Source organism: Sus scrofa, chromosome 14, assembly GCF_000003025.6.
Source record: "Sus scrofa isolate TJ Tabasco breed Duroc chromosome 14, Sscrofa11.1, whole genome shotgun sequence".
NCBI lineage: Eukaryota > Metazoa > Chordata > Mammalia > Artiodactyla > Suidae > Sus > Sus scrofa.
The window spans coordinates 105,151,903-105,171,121 of record NC_010456.5 but is presented as its reverse complement, the minus strand read 5'-3'; the positions used below and the strand labels follow the sequence as shown (position 1 = coordinate 105,171,121).

The 19,219-nt window shown below is 38.0% G+C and overlaps 1 protein-coding gene across 7 annotated transcripts in view; it reads left to right on the top strand.

The window, feature by feature from the left end:
• The window catches only part of FRA10AC1 (fragile site, folic acid type, rare, fra(10)(q23.3) or fra(10)(q24.2) candidate 1), a 44,354-nt gene continuing 26,390 nt past the window's right edge, over positions 1,256 to 19,219 (top strand). For 2 of the 7 annotated variants that reach the window (XM_021072007.1, XM_005671290.3), the window contains exons 1-8: positions 1,256 to 1,420; positions 1,626 to 1,747; positions 3,634 to 3,710; positions 5,292 to 5,387; positions 5,522 to 5,567; positions 8,361 to 8,437; positions 10,665 to 10,748; positions 11,646 to 11,730. In XM_021072007.1, coding sequence (XP_020927666.1) covers positions 1,733 to 1,747; positions 3,634 to 3,710; positions 5,292 to 5,387; positions 5,522 to 5,567; positions 8,361 to 8,437; positions 10,665 to 10,748; positions 11,646 to 11,730 — 480 coding nt within the window. In that variant the 5' untranslated portion in view covers positions 1,256 to 1,420; positions 1,626 to 1,732. Of the gene's footprint in view, positions 1,502 to 1,625; positions 1,748 to 2,139; positions 2,179 to 3,633; positions 3,711 to 5,291; positions 5,388 to 5,521; positions 5,568 to 8,360; positions 8,438 to 10,664; positions 10,749 to 11,645; positions 11,731 to 19,219 lie in introns of all 7 variants that reach the window. The other 5 variants (XM_005671294.3, XM_013983569.2, XM_005671293.3 and 2 more) reach the window with 5 other exon arrangements.

Sequence of the window (19,219 nt, the reverse complement as noted above, 5' to 3'; positions counted from 1 at the left end):
GAACTGCTTGACAAAATAATTTAATACAGTATAATGTAAAATCATGAGGCTTCCTAATGCTTTTCATTTTTTTGGCCCCGCCCACAGCACGTGGAAGTTCCCCAGACTGGGGATGGAACCCACACCACAGCAGCAACCTGAGCTGCTGCAGCGACAAAGGGGGATGCTTACACCACTTACCACAAGGGAACTCCACTTTAAATATTTTAATAAACGTTTTTATTGAAATATAATCCGATTGTATTTTGGAATAATTGTATTTAAGTTTAACGTAAAGATTTTTAAGATCGCATTCACTGCACTGGGTAAAGTAGGATATAGCTGTACTTTACTGCCAGGGATAAAAACGTGCGTTGAACTGAGAGATATTGTTATCTACAATATCTAGTAGTGAAAAAGATGTAAAATGATGTGTAGATTACATGCCAAGGTTTTCTCTAAAATAAGCCCGCTGTGAAAGTCAGTGGCACGCCTGTTCAATTCAACAAACATTTAATTAGTGCGTATGGTTTGCAAGGAACCGTGTTGGGTACTGAGGAGGAAGCCAAGATAAACAGCATCAGCTGGAGGGAGACAAGACAGGACCCCAGTAACTAGGCTGCAAAGCAGAATAGAAAACGTAAAACATAGGAGAACCTGGTGGAGCTTAAAAATAAACTTTTCCTGCCTGCATTTCCTTTTTTTTTTTTTTTTCCCCTTCTTTCTTTTTTGTCTTTAGTAACTATTTTGGATCCCTGTTCACCTGTGCCAAGTCATTTGTGGGCAGAGAATTCGCGACTCGGCGAAATCGCCGCTCTTCTGTCTTCTTCCTTTCTTCACATATTCGATGAGCTCCTCTGCCACCAGCACCGCATTTGGAATAGCATCTATTGTGTGGGTGGTGAAGCGATGGAAAGCTATTTTTGTTCTAATTATGAGAACTGGTTTATTGGGAGAAGGGGGAGGAGAGGCAGATCAGAGATGGAGATGCTGAGGGAGGAGGCGTTACTAAGGTTACTAGAAAGAGGATGGCAGGTGATATGCAGGCAGAGTTTCTTCTAAAACAAAACAAAATTCCAAACTAGGGGCGTGGGTTTAGTGTGAGCAGTGCCACACGGTATTAGATGCTGTGCTCCTGAGATGGAAATGGAAGGATGCTGCCTCCGCCTTCCCCCTGCCCCCGGTCCTGTTCTTCCGCTGCTTTTGTTTCCCGGGACTGTTATCTCTGTAGCACAAGGTTGGCGCGCCTGAGAACGGTGTCATTTAAGTGAGACGCGTGGCCGAACCAGACCGGAAGTAGCGCCCAGTCGGGACCCGTAGGGAGAGGCAGAGAGCCGGTGGTGGCGGCAGCGGCCGCTCAAGCTGTGACTGTGGTGGCGGCTTGTGGCGAGGCTGCGTGGCAGCGGCGACCAGGCTGGTGCAGCAGCGGCTCGCTCAGACTGTGGGTCGCTGTTGCAAACCACGATTTTGTGGGCCCACTTGGCAGAGCTGGGAGGAGGGGAAGGGGTGTGTGAGAAGGGCGGTGAGTGTATTTGGAGTCGGAAAGAAGGGCAGCGAAAGTTGTGTCTCTTATGCTACTAGTTGATTATCTTTCTCTTTCCTTTTCTTTTAAAAAATTTTTATTTTTTAATGTATTTTTATGGCAGATTCTGGAGACACCCGGCGTCTCTCTTCTCGAATTTCTCTCGGCCCTTGTAGGTGGATTCGTAGCCTGAAGTGAGTGAGAACTTTTTATTGCAACCACTGAGTTCAGATGGGTATGGGAAAGGTGAGCGAAAAGGAAGACAGGGGTAGTAAGGGTAGGAGGTGGTGTCATAGGATGAGGGAACAAGCTGATGATAGCAATAGTAGTTAACCTTTGACAGGGTTTTACTGTACCAGATACTGTTCTAAAACCCTTTATATGTGGTAACTCAAGTAATGCGCCGGCCTCTGAAAGTGGAACTCTATTAGCCTCACTTTATAGATGGGGAAACAGGCTCCCAGAACTTAAGGAGCATGCCTAAAGAATACTTGAAAAGTGCAGAGCCAAGATTTGCATTCTGGCAGGCTGATCCCAGAACATCTTTCTAAGCTCCCCACAATGGTTGTCTTCCATCAAGATGTGAGGAAAGTGGGAGACGTGGGACAAGGCGTGAGAGGATGTTATGGTTTTAACAGGTATGATGAAACAGCTGAAGCAAGTTGACATGGCAAAAGGTATGAGATCCAGGTGTGTCATTACTGTGGCCTAAACCTTCGCCTCTGACTTTGGCTAGGGCCTTTCTAGAATTCTGTGGGACAGGGAGGAGACATACACACTCATATACTTTTTAAAAATTTCCATGTTGAAAATGGAATTATAAAGATCACAGACTCAATAGGATGTAAGGATAGTTTAATTTAGCACATAAAGCCCAAAGAATGAAGTAATTTATTCAAGGTAGCTAAGACTAGAAACATATCTCTTCTCTTAGGTCCAGTGCAGTGAAATTTAGGGGTTTATTTCCTATTCATGCTGTACTTACTCTAGTGAATATTAGAGTTTAAAAAGTTTGATCTATCATTTGACCAGGATTGGTTCCTTGTAGTCATATGAATTAGGGATTTATGACAAGTAGTCAAATAATCCCATTAATGTGTGTCCCAAATTCAATGTAATACTGAAAGCAGGTGCTGCTTCTAACACAAGTCAGGGACGATTGAGATCTTTCAGTATTTCTAATAATTTTGATTTAAAAGTGAATTGAAACAAGTTAAAGTTGTCTAGAACAAAGGGCAAGGTGTCTTACCTTGAAGAAACTAGGTTTACAAGAAAAAGGAAATCTCTACACATATGGAAAGAGAATAGGAAAATCTTTGTCAATTGATTGTCCTACTCACAAATCCAATAAGTCTAATGGAATATGGTAATCAAAATGTTAACATGTTCCAGAGGCATTTTGTAGTAGTTGAGATCATTGAGCTTAAGATTCAAGTAGATTGGCCTGATGTAATTATAGAGGGGGAAACAAGCTCCCAGAACATAAGGAGCCTGCCCAGAGAAATTATATTTTGTGTAGTCGATTGCTTGTCATTTGATTTCTTCATCTCTGAAATGAGGTAATAATTCCTAACTTGTAGAATTAGAAGCAGTTTTTGTAAAGAATCTACCATGATGCCTGGAACAAAGTTGATGATAAATACACAGCAACTGTCTTTACTCTTGAGTCAGGAAAAGCATTGCTGAGCCTTGTTTTCAGTGACATGCCAGCTTCTAGACCTGATTTTCAATGGAAAGATCAAAGAATGGTTTCTTTCACTTGTTGGCCTAGTGGTAATTAAGGTGAAAAACATAATTCATTCTCTGAAGGAGTAAGTCTGTTACTTCAAAGTGAGCGAAAGGTTTAGATGGCTAGATAGCCCCTGAACAGTGATATATCCACCACTATTGTGGCTTTTTTTGGGGGGGGGGGTGCTTTTTAGGGCCTTATCTGAGGCATATGGAAGTTCCCAGGCTAGGGGTCAAATCAGAGCTATAGCTATAGCTCTGATTGAACCCACAACCTCATGGTTCCTAGTCAGATTCGTTTCCACTGTGCCATGATGGGAATTCCTATTGTGGCTTTTAAAGAGAACTTAATTTTGAACTATGGGCAACTTAGTTTCTAAGTTATTGGTTATACTTCTTTACAGATGCATGGTCATGGAGGGTATGACTCTGATTTTAGTGATGATGAGCACTGTGGAGAATCTAGCAAAAGGAAAAAAAGGTAAGTTTTTATTGATCTGTGTTTGTGATCCTTTCTAGATTTGAGATGAGATATAAATAAATAATGTTGAGAGTTTTTGGATTATGTTTACATATGAAGACAACAATGACCTACCAAATGAATTTTTGTTCATTAAACTATAATGGGAGTTGCTGTTGTGGCTCAGTGGTTAACGAACCCGTGAGGACATGGGTTTGATCCCTGGCCTCACTCTGTGCTTGAAGGATCCAGCGTTGCCATGAGCTGTGGTGTAGGTTGCAGCTGCAGCTGCAGCTGCAGCTCGGATCCTGCATTGCTGTGGCTGTGGCGCAGCTGGACAGCTACAGCTCCGATTCAACCCCTAGCCTGGGAACCTCTATATGCCATGGGTTCGGCCCAAAAAGACAAAACAAAACAAAAAAAACCACTATAATGAATTGACTCAAAAATTTGAAAATGGTTGTGTGAAAAATAAGGAAGTAGAGTTTATGCTATGAAGGGATTTCTGAGAAGGGAAGCGTAGGGAAACAGGGAAATCAATGAAAGCTCTTAGTTTTCTCTATTGCATCTATTTTTCATTCAGCTATCAAAGACTCTTGCCACTATCATAGCTAAGAAGGGGCTTGGTTGGTTGTCCCTTTGCTGGAACTTGACTTCAAGATAAAAATCATGTGGAAGTTGAGAATGTGAAGCAGCAGGACTCTTAAGATTTTCTGAATGAGCAGACTAAGTGGCCAGGGGAAGGAGCTCATGGAAATTTTTATTGAATAGAACGGATAAGAAGTATTAGCAGATAGAGCCTGAGCCATACAAGGAGACAGTATCTTAGTGGAGCGGCTGTGGCTGGGGCATTGTTTTCAGCTGCCAGTGCTTAGAAACAGTTTCATCCATTAACTTAGAGTGGTTGGCTGATTCTTATTAACCAAACTCATAAAAATTGGTTTATTATTTCATACTGGAAGCAGTATATTAAGCATACTAATTGGGACTGAACATTTTTGTTGGGTACTCAGTCTTCATTGGATAACTAAAAGAATAGAAGTAATTGTATAATAAATTATATGTAATGAAATGAAAATGCTCTACATTTTCAAGATTTTTCATTCAGAAATATTACTGTGTAAGAATAGAGTTTGAGCAAATCAGTTGGATAGTCCTGTGTGCTCTAGGATTATATCTGTTTATGTAACTAGGGCTGATCACCTATGGTCTGTATCATCTATAATCAGTCCTTCTTTTTCCATGTTATCAATTACTGAAAACTTTATTAGCTCTAATTTACAAACAAGGAAATTATGGCACAAAAAGAGTAAGTAATTTAAGATAGTGAATGACAGAGCCAAAATTTGAACCAAGGACTCTAGGTGGTCTGACTCTAGAACCCATGCATTTGTTAGTTTCATCTTGTCCATTTTATAGACACTAAATAAAGTTAAGATATTAATTAAGCTCTTGAGGGAGATGTAAAATGTCACATTAAAGGTCAGTGAGTCTTTAAGGGTTGAATTCTTTAAAACATATTCCAGCTATGAAAATAATAAAGAGGGAACAACATTTGAGAAAAATGAACTCTTCTAATAATTTTTCTTCTTAATAAACTAGGACAGCTGAAGATGATTTACTGCTCAAAAAGCCATTTCAGAAAGAAAAACATGGGAAGGTGGTCCATAAACAAGTTGCAGCAGAATTGCTGGATAGGTATGGCACTTTAGTATAATTTTTTTTTTTTTTTTTGGTTTAAGGTGTTTTTGTAAACCCAGGGATTTGGGGATTTAATTGTACTAATGAAATATAGACATTTGAATTAGTTTAAATAATATTTGTCTTAACAGGGAAGAGGCAAGAAATAGAAGGTTTCATCTCATAGCTATGGATGCTGTATCCTTTTTATATTTCTGGACTTTATAACTAATACTTCTTTTAAATATTTTATCTCATAAAATCTTATGAAGTTAGATAGATGTGTATTTTATATTTGAAAATAAGTGTTTATTGATATGGGATTTTGGCATTTGTACATTTGAGAACAATATATTTTACTGATACATAAGAAAATTTGAGAGACAAAAATAATAAATTAGTAATCTTCTATAAATAGGTTTATAAAGTCCATGAATTTGCAGGTACTTCTTCCAAAGTGTTTTTGCCAAGCACTCAACATTTCTCATTTTTATACTATTCAGGCTCATTTTAACTCTTACTCTTTTCCTACCTGGATCTTGGCTATTTAAGGTCTTTGTTAAATTTTATATTTAATAATAGGTCTGTTTGTGGACTGTCTAATGCCTACTGTGGCTTTAGCTTTCAGGCAGATTTGGGACTATCTTCAAACTACACCTTGTTTCCATGTTACAGGCATGTCTCAGCTCAACTTTTTATTTTAAGACTATGGCTTTTTACACTAGCTGCTGCCACTGGCCATCCATATTACTGTTGGGAGTATTGGATAATGACAGTATTTCTGGGTATTTATTACTGTCGTCAAGATTGGAAAAAGGAGACAATGTCAGTTAGATACACCCTCTATCCTGTAGTCACCTTTTTCACTTTATCATTCCTGATCATTTAAGTTATAGAAGTTCTTTGGTTATCAATTTATTTGTTCCTCTTATCTCTTAACCCAGTATCTTAGCTTTTTCATGGATCTCATCTGCCACTTGCTCCTTGCATTTCAGCATCTATTCGTCCTTGTGTGACACAACTCAGTTGGGGGTGTTGGGGGCATCTAGTTGCAACCTGGTGAGGGTGAAAGTGTAGGTCCCCTTTTCTGAATGGGTGGTCTGGAGGGTTTGACTGGAGTAGTTATTGCCTAAAAGTTATCTTTCTTTTTAGGCTGCCTCTCTCCTGGTTTTTGGCTAAAGAGAATAGACCTCTGTTGGGAACTTTTTAAAAATGTGTCCTTGGCATTTCCAGGTTGCCAGCTTCTTCACCTCCAAATCTGGGATTTTTGAAGCAAAAAGAAAACCTGGGGGCTCACTACCATGTCATACCAAGGGTCCTGAGGTCTCTAGCTGGTCTGCCTTCTCTCTCCCTTTCCAAGTCTTTATGTTTGTTTTATATGTAATTTCCAAAATTTTTAATTGTCCTCAGTGGGAGGAATAGTGAAAGGTACAGTTGACTCATAAACAGCACAGGATTTGGACTGTACAGGTCCACATATACAGAATTTTTTTTTTACTCTATTGTGTAAATACAAGGATATTTATTTTATTGTAGCACTGATGATGTACAGCTGGTTAAATCCACAGATGCAGAGGGCTAACTGTACATTAGACACAGATTTTTAAACATTGAGGAGGGCTCACCCACCATGTTGCTCCGAGGTCAGCTTGTACATCTTTGCTCCCTTTTCCAGAAAGCAAAGTCCCATCTTCTACCTCTTTTTGTAAATAAAAGTTTTATTGGAATATAACTTTGCTTATTCATTTAGGAGTTACCTGTGCCTATTTTCATGCTAAAATGGCAGAGCTGAGAAGTTTTGACAGAGACAGTATGGCCTGCATATTTACCATTTATAGAAAAAGTTTGCTGACCCAGGTTCTAAAAGATATAAGTGATTTGCCAGTGTCAATGACTAGTTAGTGGTAGACAAAGAGCTCAAACCTAGATCTCTGGTATCTGGCATTTTTCTCTTTTCTGAAATGCTAATTGCTTTTTTGCCCATTTTAGAATTATGTTTTGATTCAATATTCTGTTAGAGGAGTTCTTGTCATGGCTCAGCAGAAACAAATCTGACTTGCATCCATGAGGATGCAGGTTCCATCCCTGGCCTCACTCAGTGGGTTAAGGATATGGCATTTCTGTGAGCTGTGGTGTAGGTTGCAGATGTGGCTCGGATCTGGTGATGCTGTGGCTGTGGCGTAGGCCAGTTGCTGCAGCTCTGATTCGACTCCCAGCCTGGGAACCTCCATGTGCCATGAGTGAAAAACAACAAATTCTATTAGAACACATTGTGATCAGTTAAATCACTGTTTATTTTTAATATAGTAGCATATAGTCACAGATAAAATTACATCAGTTCTATTATGTGCATGTTCAGCTCTAGATAGAATACAGTTGAGCTTTTTAAAACAAAAAGTAACATGCTCATATATCTTGTTTCATTGCATTGAAAATAAACATGACTGTAGCTTCTTTGAATATTAAAAGAAAGCATAAAAATAACATTTAATCTCTACTTTTTGAAAGCCTAAATGTTAGGATTTAATATTATAAAAGGTATATCTTCTATTTTAGAAGGCTTATTGTTACTAGAATAGCTACATTATATTTAATAATAATGAAAAAGAATTCTACTCCTTACCTTTAACTTCAGAAACTAATTTATTTTTCATATTATGATGATTAAAATGAGTGGTTTTATGAGGCTGTATGTAGCTCAGCAATAGAATAGGAATCTCTCTCTCCAGAGAGTTACTGCTTGAAAATATTCAAAACAATATGGAGTATTCAGTAGAAAGTGAAAGCCCCTCTAGTCTATAGTGTCATGTTTAACAGTTTAATATTTATCCTTTAGATCATTTTCACATTTATAAGCATGTATAGTATATATTTCTATATTTTAGAAAAATTCAGTAGACTCATACAATGCTTTTTCCCCCTACCAACGAATATGTCATTGACACAGAACTACTCCTGAGCAAATAAAATCCTTAATATTTTGCATTTCAGTATCAAAGGCATACAAAGTTTGTAAATGACTATATTTTATACTACGGTGGCAAAAAAGAAGACTTCAGGCGATCCAGGTAAGTGTCATAAAATTTACATAATGGGAGGGGAGTATGGGTGTCTTTAAGACTCAGCAACTACTTGGTCTTCTGATTCTGTCATTTTCCCCAGCTTTCTGTTCTTGTTTTTTTATTACATTATAAGGTGGAAAGGCCATCTGGTCTATGGCCATACCACCCTGAATGAGCCGCCCAATCTCGTCTGTACTCGGAAGCTAAGCAGGGTCGGGCCTGGTTAGTACTTGGATGGAAGAGGCCATCTGTAGCTTCTAGCTAAGTAACTCATCATGAGTCCCATTTCTCTGGCAACAGGCCTCAGGCAGTCTGCTGAGCCAGATCTGATCCTGGCAATAACAGGATGTGTGAGGAATACTCATGTGCCTGATTATGCAGGAATTTTTTTTTTTTTTTTTTTTTGGCGAGAATCTTTGAAATAATGAACTTTTTAGACCTCAGCATTTGGGATTGCTTTTTCTTTCTTTTTTTTTTTTTTTTTTTTTGTCTTTTTGCCATTTCTTGGGCCGCTCCTTTGGTATATGGAGGTTCCCAGGCTAGGGGTCTAATCGGAGCTGTAGCCACCGGCCTACGCCAGAGCCACAGCAACACGGGATCCAAGCCGAGTCTGCAACCTACACCACAGCTCATGGCAACGCCGGATCCTTAACCCACTGAGCAAAGCCAGGGATCGAACCCGCAACCTCATGGTTCCTGGTCGGATTCGTTAACCACTGAGCCACGACGGGAACTCCATGGGATTGCTTTTTAAAAGGTAGGGCAACTCTAATATTTCCCACACATGAAATTCCTTCTTAGGAATTCCCGTCGTGGTGCAGCAGAAACGAATCTGACTAGGAACCATGAGGTTATGGGTTTGATCCCTGGCGTCACTCAATGGGTTAAGGATCTGGCATTGCCTTGAGCTGTGGTGTAGGTCGCAGACATGGCTCAGATCTAGTGTTGCTGTTGCTGTGGCATAGGCCGGTGGCTACAGCTCTGATTAGATAGACCACTAGCCTGAGAACCTCCATATCCCAGCAGTTGTGGCCCTAATAAGATAAAAGAAAGAAAGAAAGAAATTCCTTTTTATATCTGAGGCCCTTCTATCAGAGCCTCTCGGTTTTGTTTTTTGTTTTTTGTTTTTTTTTTCTGACTTGACAATTTTCTGAGTGGGTAGAGTCTAAAAATTTTATACTATCTCATCTTCCCCAGACTTATCTCTCCTGTCAGCTTTGCCTGTATTCCCCAACAGTCCTTTCTTCTACCCCCAAACTCTTATCATCATGAAAAATCATCTCCTTTAACTTCCTTCCTTACTTACTCAGTCTTCCTAGGAAACTAGTAAAATGAAGTGTGGAAAAACTCTTCCCATATTTTTAAAATTACATCTCAATAGGATGCTGTTGCTAACTTATTTTAGATTCTGAAACTTGTTTTCATTCATTTTTTCCTTCATTTAGTGTTTATTCCTATTTCTCATCCTCGCTTTGGTGATTTAGCACCCTTTTTATAACTGAAACCAGTGCTAGAGATGGATAGATTCCTTATGCATTTAACTTGCTTCTGTAGCAGCACTTTTTTTTTGTTTCTGTTTTTTTGAAGTTTGACTTGTTCATCACTGTTTTATTTCTATTTTAGCTTTTTTTTCTTTTCCTTTTTTTCTTTTTTGGATCATAGCATATGGAGCTCCTGGGCTGGGATCAGGTTGAGCCACTGTTGAGACTTAGGCCACAGCAGCAACACCAGATCTTTAACCAGCTGTGCCAGGTGGAAGATTGAACCTGCGCCTTGACGTTACAGAGATGCCACCAACCCCATTGAACCACAGCAGTTAACTCTGAGCACTTCTTTTTTTAAAAAAAAAAATTTATTGGAGCAGAATTGACTTACAATGCTGTGTTTCAGGTGTACAGCAAAGTGAATCAGTTATACATATATCCATTCTTTTTCAGATTCTTTTCCCATAATAGGATATTACAGAGTATTGAGTAGGTTTCCCTGTGCTATACAGTAGGTCCTTGTTTTTTTTATCTATTTTATATATATAGTAATGTGTATATGTGGCAGCACTCTTTAAGTGCCTTTTGAAAATACACAATTTTTATAAATATATTTGTATTTACACAAATATAAAACTATATTTGTGTATTTATTTTTACCCAGGTGCTCAAAAATCACACACTACTTATTTAACCTAACTTTGACTAATTTTGTGTTCATATCAAATCGAAATTGTTTTGTTTTTCAGGGAAAATGACAAGACAGACATGGATGTTATACGGGAAAATCATAGATTCCTATGGAATGAGGAGGATGAAATGGACATGAATTGGTAATTTTAGCTGCGTGAGACATAATGCAATCCTCTCTCTTTTCTGTTCCCTGAGTATTTTCTTACTTTGTCACCTGTCCAAAGCATTCAGCCCCACGTGGAACAGTTCTGAACTGAGAACGTAAAACTGTGCCTTGTATTATTGAATCTAGTTTGATTCTTCTGGTAATTCTTAGCAATTTTAACTGACATTTCATTGCTTGTCTTTAAAAAATAAATTTATGGAGTTCCCATCATGGTGCAGCAAAAACAAACCCGACTAGGAACCATGAGGTTGCGGGTTTGATCCCTGGCCTTGCTCAGTGGGTTAAGGATCTGGCATTGCCGTGAGCTGTGGTGTAGGTCGCAGATGCAAATCGGATCTGGCATTGCAGTGGCTATGGTATAGACCAGCAGCTGTAGCTCCCGTTAGACCGCTAGCCTGGGAACCTCCATATGTGGTTAGTGTAGCCCTAAAAAGCAAAAATAAATAAATAAATAGTCTTAATATAAGGCATGAAAAAAACTAAAAAAAAATAAATTTATAACAGCTTTATAGTATTGCTTGTTGTCTTATAATACACTTCTATTTATATTTTTAGAATATTTTGGGAAAATGTAATATCTGAAAATGGCTTAAAAAATTTGAGCATGACAAAGGGTAAAAATTTGAGCATGACAAAGGAGTGAAGACTAAGTCTCTTTCTCATCTTTGACTATCAGTCTTCCAGTTTCCCTCCCTAGAGACCCACTATTAATAGTTAATATTCAGATATTCTATGCACATGTAAGTAATAGGTCTCTTTTAAAACATTAATGTTTGTATCATATGCGTTATTTATTTGACCTTGCTTCCAAGTAGCAAACAGTGATTGAATTTCTAAATGTATAAGGTTTATATATTTTTAATGGATCTAGGGAGAAGAGACTTGCAAAGAAATACTATGATAAATTATTCAAGGAATACTGCATAGCAGATCTCAGCAGATACAAAGAAAATAAGGTATGCCTTCTAAATATTTATTGAAGAAGGTTTGTATTCACATACAGTATTATTTTTAATATATTATTGTGCCCCATATCATTCTTTTTTCTTTCTTTTTTTTCTTTTTTTTTTTTTTTAATCTTTTTAGGGCCGAACCTGCAGCATATGGAGATTCCCAGGCTAGGGGTCAAATCAGAGCTATAGCCACTGGCCTATATCACAGCCACAGCAATGCAGGATCCGAGCTGTGTCTGTGACCTATACCATAGCTCACAGCAATGCCCAATCCTTAACCCACTGAGCAACTCCAGGGATTGAACCTGTGTCCTCAAGGATGCTAGTCAGATTTGTTTCCACTGAGCTACGACGGGAACTCCCTCATATTATTCTTGTAAAGATGCTAACTCAAATCTGTGTTGTCTTGCATCTGTCAAGTAGTAGTTGGCCCTTTTAACCTCTATAGCTATGGGAGCTACAAAGGGGCCCTGAGTCATGTGTGTTCCTTTGTGAGCTGAGGCATGAAAAGTCTAAAATTAAATACAATGGCTACTGACTCTAATCCAGAGTCTCTGGTGGCTATAATGAATGATTTGACACTGCAGAATCATTTATTTCACAAATGATGTTTGAAATTGATAGGCTTTTTTTCCAAATTGATGGCCATTTATAAAGCGGCAGATGCATATCTTTGTTATATAAATGTCTATTTTAGTAAAATTAGCTCAGTGCCAATTAGTAATGACACATTTCCCTTCCCACTTTGCATCTTACTATAGTTAATATTAAGGTGATTTTTAAAATTTGAATTTACAACATTGTGTTAGTTTCAGGTGTCCAGTAAGGTGATTTGGTTTTATATGTATATATATATTCCTTCTTTGAGGTTCTTTTCTATTGTAGGTTATTACGAGATACTGAATATAGTTACCTGTGCTATCCAGTAAATCCTTGTTGTTTATCTCTTTCATAAATAGTAGTGTGTATCTGTTAATTTTTTACTCCCAATTTATCCCCACCTCTACATTCTCCTTTGGTAACTTCAATTTGTTTTTTATGTCTGTGAATCTGTTTCTGTTTTGTAAATAAGCTCATTTGTCCTTTTTTTCAGGTTCTACATATAAGTGATACCATATAATATCTGTCTTTCCCTGACTTCACTCAGTATGATAATCTTTCACTCTATACACATTGCTGCAAATGGCATTTCCTTCTTTTCTTTTTATGACTAATATTCCACTGTGTGTGTGTGTGTGTGTGTGTGTGTGTGTGTATACACCCTATCTTATTTGTCTCTTTAACTGTTGACACTTAGGTTGCTTCTGTGTCTTGGCTTTTATAAATAGGTTGTTGTAAACATTGGAGTGTATATATCTCTTTGAATTAGAGTATTCATCTTTTCTGGATATATGCCTAAGAGTGTGATTTCTGAATCATATGGTAGCTATTTTTTTAGTTTGTTTGTTTGTTTTTTGTCTTTTTGCCATTTTCTTGGGCCACTCCCGTGGCACACAGAGGTTCCCAGGCTAGGGGTGGAATCAGAGCTGTGGCCGCTGGCCTACGCCAGAGCTACAACTATGCGGGATCTGAGCCGCATCTGCAACCTACACCACAGCTCACGGCAATGCCGGGTCCTTAACCCACTGAGCGAGGCCAGGGATCGAACCCGCAACCTCATGGTTCTTAGTCGGATTCGTTAACCACTGAGCCACGACGGGAACTCCATATTTTTTTAGGTTTTTAAGGCGCCTCTATATGGTTTTCCATAGTGACTACACCAGTTTACATTCCCACCAACAGTGTAGGAACACTCTCCAGCTTTCATTACTTACAGACTTTTTGATGATAGTCATTCTGACTGATGTGATTCATTATTAATTTCTATATGCCATTTTTCTAATAATTGGTGATGTTGAACATCTTTCATGTGCTTTTTGAGTTTATTTTTGTATGTGGTGTGACACAATGTCCTAAGCTCATGATTGATATGCAGCTGTCCAGCTTTCCAAGCACCACTTGCTGAAGTGACTGTCTTTTCACCATTATATATTCTTGCCTCCTTTCTCAAGTATTAATTGACTAAGTGTGTAGGTTTATTTCTGGACTCTCTTTCTGTTCCATTAACCTGTATCTTTTTTTGTGTCAGTAACATGCTATTTTGATTACTGTAGTTTTGAAGTGTTATCTGAAGTCTGGAAGGGTTATGTTCTTTTTCCTCAGGATTGTTTTGGCAATTCTGGGTCTTTTTTGGTTCCATAAAAATTTTGGGACTATTTTGCCAAGACCAGCTCAGCAGGATGGGGCTGAAGAACGGGTGCTATGGAACTTAAGGGAAAAAAGTTAACATAAAACAAGACACAGAGACATTTATCTTAAGTAAAGGTGGGAACCAGGGGACTCAAGGTCTCAGGGACCAAGAGCCCTGCCTCAAGAAACCACACTGCTTTTATTGTGCTCTTGAGGATTACATCAAATGTAAAGGGGGTTGTAGGTGCAGGATATAGGTTTTGTTTTTTTATTATTTTTTAAGTTCTTTTATTATTTTAAAAGTCACTTAGCTGGTAGATGGTTAAACTTTTACTCTAAACTTTAGGCATTTAAGAATCATTAGCATTTGAGTTAGCTATCTATGCATAGCATTTCAGAGAATCCTCACTATGCTTCTGCAAATGGCATGCCTATTTGCGGCAACCCTGTGTGCCTAGGTTTGCACCTTGGTTCTTTTCTAATGCATATTCTGTTAACGACCACTCATAAACCACTTGGCCATGAGGTTCCTCTTTCTCTTATTCTTTAGAGGACATATCATGCTTGTGCAAATGGTGTTACAATCTGCACAGGTCCGTGTGCCTAGACCAATGTACTATGTCCTCATTCAGCTGACCCGTGCATAACCCATGCCTTTAGGTCTTTGTTCTTAAGCTTAAGTCATTTACCATCAAGTGACTGTTTCTCAAGCAGGAAGAAGGGACAAAGTAAGGAAGGACAAGATGGAATTTTCATCCAAGAGGCTAAGAAAATATTATAAAAACATGTTTCGCAACACTATTTGCTGTATTTCTATAGAAAATGGCATGGTTAATTTGATAGGTAACCCATTAAATCTGTTGATTGCTTTGGGTGGTATGGCCATTTTAACTATATCCATTCTTCCAATCCAAGAGCATGGGTTATCTCTCCATTTCACTGAATCATCTTCAGTTTCCTTTATAAATGTTTTACAGTTCTTAACGTATAAGTCTTTCATCTGATTTACAGTGTTCCGTCAATTTCTGCTGTACAGCCAAGTGACCCAGTCATGCATATCTATATATATATATAGATAAACATTTTTTTTCTCACATTATCCTCCTATGTTCTATCACAAGTGACTAGATACAGTTACCTGTGCTATAATAGCAGGATCTCTTTGCTTATCCACTCCAAATGCATTAGTTTGCATCTACTAACCCCAAACTCTCAGTCCATCCTATTCCCTACCCCTCCCTCTCGGCAACCAGAATCTGTTCTCCAAGTTGATGAGTTTGTTTCTTTTCTATAGATAGGTTCATTTTTGCCATATATTAGATTCCAGATGTAAGTGATAGCATGGTATTTGTCTTTCTCTTTCTGACTTACTTTACTTAGCATTAGAATTTAGTTGCATCCATGTTGCTGCAAATGCATTATTTTGTTCTTTTTATGGTTGCATGGTATTCCTTTGTGTATATATACCTCATCTTCTTAATCCATTATTCTGTCAGTGGTCATTTAGGTTGTTTTCATGTCTTGGCTATTGTGAATAGTGCTGCAGTGAACATAGGGGTGCATGTATTTTTTTCCTTTCTTTTTTTAGAATGTATTTTCATTTTATTTATTTATTTTTTAATTGTTATTTCCGCAATACTGTCTTTTTTTTCTACTGTACAGCGTGGTGACCCAGTTACACATACACACATACATTCCTTTTTCTCACATTATCATGTTCCATCATAAGTGACTAGACATAGTTCCCAGTGCTACAGAGCAGGATCTCATTGCTAATCCATTCCACAGGCAATAGTTTTCATCTATTAACCCCAAGCTCCCAATCCACCTGACTCCTTCCCCCAGCATGTATCTTTTTCAGTGAAAGTTTTGTCTGGATATATACCCAGGAGTGGGATTGCTATATCATATGGTAGTCCTATATTTATTCAGATGTACCTCCATACTATTTTCCTAGTGGTTGTATCAATTTACATTCCCACCAACAGTATAGGAGGGTTCCCTTTTCTCCACACTGTCTCCAGCATTTATTATTTGTAGACTTATTAATGATAGCCATTCTGACCAGTGTGAGATGGTACCTCATTATAGTTTTGATTTACGTTTCTCTAATAATTGGTGATATTGAGCATATTTTCATGTGCCTATTGGCCATCCATATATCTTCTTTGGAGAAATGTCCACTGAGGTCTTCTGCCCATTTTTCAATTGGGTTGTTTTTTGGTTTTTTTTGCTGTTGAGTTTTCTGAGTTGTTTTTATATTTTGGAGTTGAAAACCTGTCAGTTACATCATTTGTAATTATTATTATTATTTTTTTCTTTTTGTATTTTAGCCTTTTCTAGGGCTGCTCCCATGGCATATGGAGCTTCCCAGGCTAGGGGTCTAATCGGAGCTGTAGCTGCTGGCCTATGCCAGAGCCATAGCAATGTGGGATCCGAGCCGCATCTGCGACCTACACCACACCTCATGGCAATGCCAGATCCTTAACCCACTGAGCAAGGCCAGGGATCGAACCCGCAACCTCATGGTTCCTAGTCGGATTCGTTAACCACCGTGCCACGACGGGAACTCCTGTTTGTGATTATTTTCTTCCATTCTGTAGGTTGTCTTTTTGGTTTTTTTTTTTTTTTTTTTCATTTCCTTTGCTATGCAAAAGCTTCTAAGTTTGAGTAGGTCCCATTGGTTTATTTTTGGTTTTATTTCTATTGCCTTGGGAGACTGACCTAAGAAAACATTTCTACGGATGTTGTCAGAGAATGTTTTGCCTGTGTTCCCATCTAGGAGTTTGATGGTGTCTTGTCTTATGTTTAAGTGTTTAAGCCATTTTGAGTTTATTTTTGTGCATGGTATGAGGGTGTGTTCTAGTTTCATTGATTTACATGCAGCTGTCCAGTTTTCCCAGCACCACTTGCTGAAGAGACTGTCTTTTTCCCATTTCATATTCTTGCCTCCTTTGTCAAAGATTAATTGACCATAGGTGTCTGGGTTTATTTCTGGGTTCTTTATTCTGTTCCATTAATCTATATGTCTGTTTTTGTACCAGTACTGCCCTGTCTTGACTACCGTAGCTTTGTAATAATTGCTTGAAGTCTGGGAGAGTTATGCCTCCTGCTTGGTTTTTGTTCCTCGGGATTGCTTTGGCAGTTCTGGGTCTTTTATGGTTCCATATAAATTTTTGAATTGTTTGTTCCAGTTCTGTGAAAAACGTCATGGGTAATTTGATAGGGATTGCATTGAATTTGTAGATTTCTTTGGGTAGTATGGCCATCTTAATAATATTAATTCTTCCAATCCAGGAGCATGCAGCTACAGCTCCGATTCAACCCCTAGCCTGGGAACCTCCATGTGCTGCAGGAGTGGCCCAAGAAATGGCAAAAAAAGACCAAAAAAAAAAAAAAAAAAAAAAAAAAAGAGCATGAAATATCTTTCCTTTCTCTGAATCTTCTTTAATTTCCTTGAATGTTTTATAGTTCTCAGTCTATATGTCTTTCACCTCCTTGGTCAGGTTTATTCCTAGGTACTTAATTGTTTTGGGTGCAATTTTAAAAGGTGTTTTTATGTTCCTTTTCTAATATTTCATTGTTATTATACAGAGATACAACCTATTTCTTTTTCTTTCTTTTTTTTGGTTGATTTATTTTTATTTTTTTAAATTGTTATTTCCCCAATACAGTTTTTCTCCTACTATACAGCATGGTGACCCAGTTAAACATACATGTATGCATTCTATTTTTTCACATTATCATGCTTCATCATATGTGACTAGACATAGTTCCCAGTGCTACGCAGTAGGATCTCCTTGCTAATCCATTCCAAAGGCAATAGTTTGCATCCATTAACCCCAAGCTCCCAATCCACCCCACAGCTTCCCCCTACCCCCAGCAACCACAAGTCTATTCTCCAAGTCCATAATTTTCTTTTCTATGGAAAGGTTCATTTGTGCCGTATATTAGATTCCAGGTATAAGTGATATCATATGGTATTTGTCTTTCTCTTTCTGACTTACTTCACTCAGTATGAGAGTCTCTAGTTCCATCCATGTTGCTGCAAATGGCATTATTTTGTTCTTTTTTATGGCTAAGTAGTATTCCATTGTGTATATATACCACATCTTCCTCATCCAGTCATCTGTCAGTGGACAGTTAGGTTGTTTCCATGTCTTGGCTATTGTGAATAGAACTGCAATGAACATGCGGGTACATGTGTCTTTTTTAAGGAAAGTTTTGTCTGGATAAATGCCCAAGAGTGGGATTTCTGAGTCATATGGTAGTTCTATGTATAGATTCCTAAGGTATGCAACCGATTTCTGAATGTTAATCTTGTATCCTGCTGCTTTGCTGAACTCATTGATCAGTCCAAGTAGTTTTTGTGTAGAGTCCTAGTATTGTCTGTGTATAGTGTCATGTCATCTGCATGGAGTGACAGTTGTACCTCTTCTCTTCCAGTTTGGATACCTTATATTTCTTTTGCTTGTCTGATTGCTGAGGCTAGGACTTCCAATAATATGTTGAATAAAAGTGGTGAGAGTAGGCATCCTTGTCTTGTTCCGATTTTAGCAGGAAGGCTTTTGGCTTTTCTCTGTTGAGTATTATTTTGGCTGTGGGTTTGTCATAAATGGCTTTTATTATGTTAAGGTGTGTTCCCTCTATACCCACTTTGCTAAGAATTTTTATCATGAATGGATGTTGGATTTTGTCAAATGCTTTTTCTGCGTCTATTGAGATGATCCTGTGGTTTTTGACTTTTCTTTTGTTAATGAGGTGTATGATGTCAATTGATTTGAGTGTATTGAACCATCCTTGTGAACTTGGGATGAGTCTCTAGAAAGTTGTCCATTTCTTGTAAGTTGTTAAATTTGTTGGCATGTAATCGTTCATAGTATTCTTTCGTTGTTATTGTTGTTGTTGTTTTTCTGTGGTATCCATTGAGCTTTCTCCTTTTTCATTTCTTATTTTGTTTATTTGGGTTCTCCCTCTCTTGTTCTTAGTGAGTCTGGCCAGAAGATTTTCAACTTTGTTTACCCTTTCAAAGAACCAGCTCTTGGAGTTACTGATTTTTTTCTATTGATTTTTGAATCCTTTTTATTGATTGCCTCTCTGATTTTTATATAAAGATTTCCTTTCTTCTGCTTACTTTAGGTTTTGATTTTATTTTGTAATTCTTTTAGGTGGTAGGTTAAGCTGTTGATTTGAGATTTTTTCTTCTTTTTGGAGAAAGGCCTATATCTCTATGCACTTCCATCTAAGAACTGCTTTTGTGGTG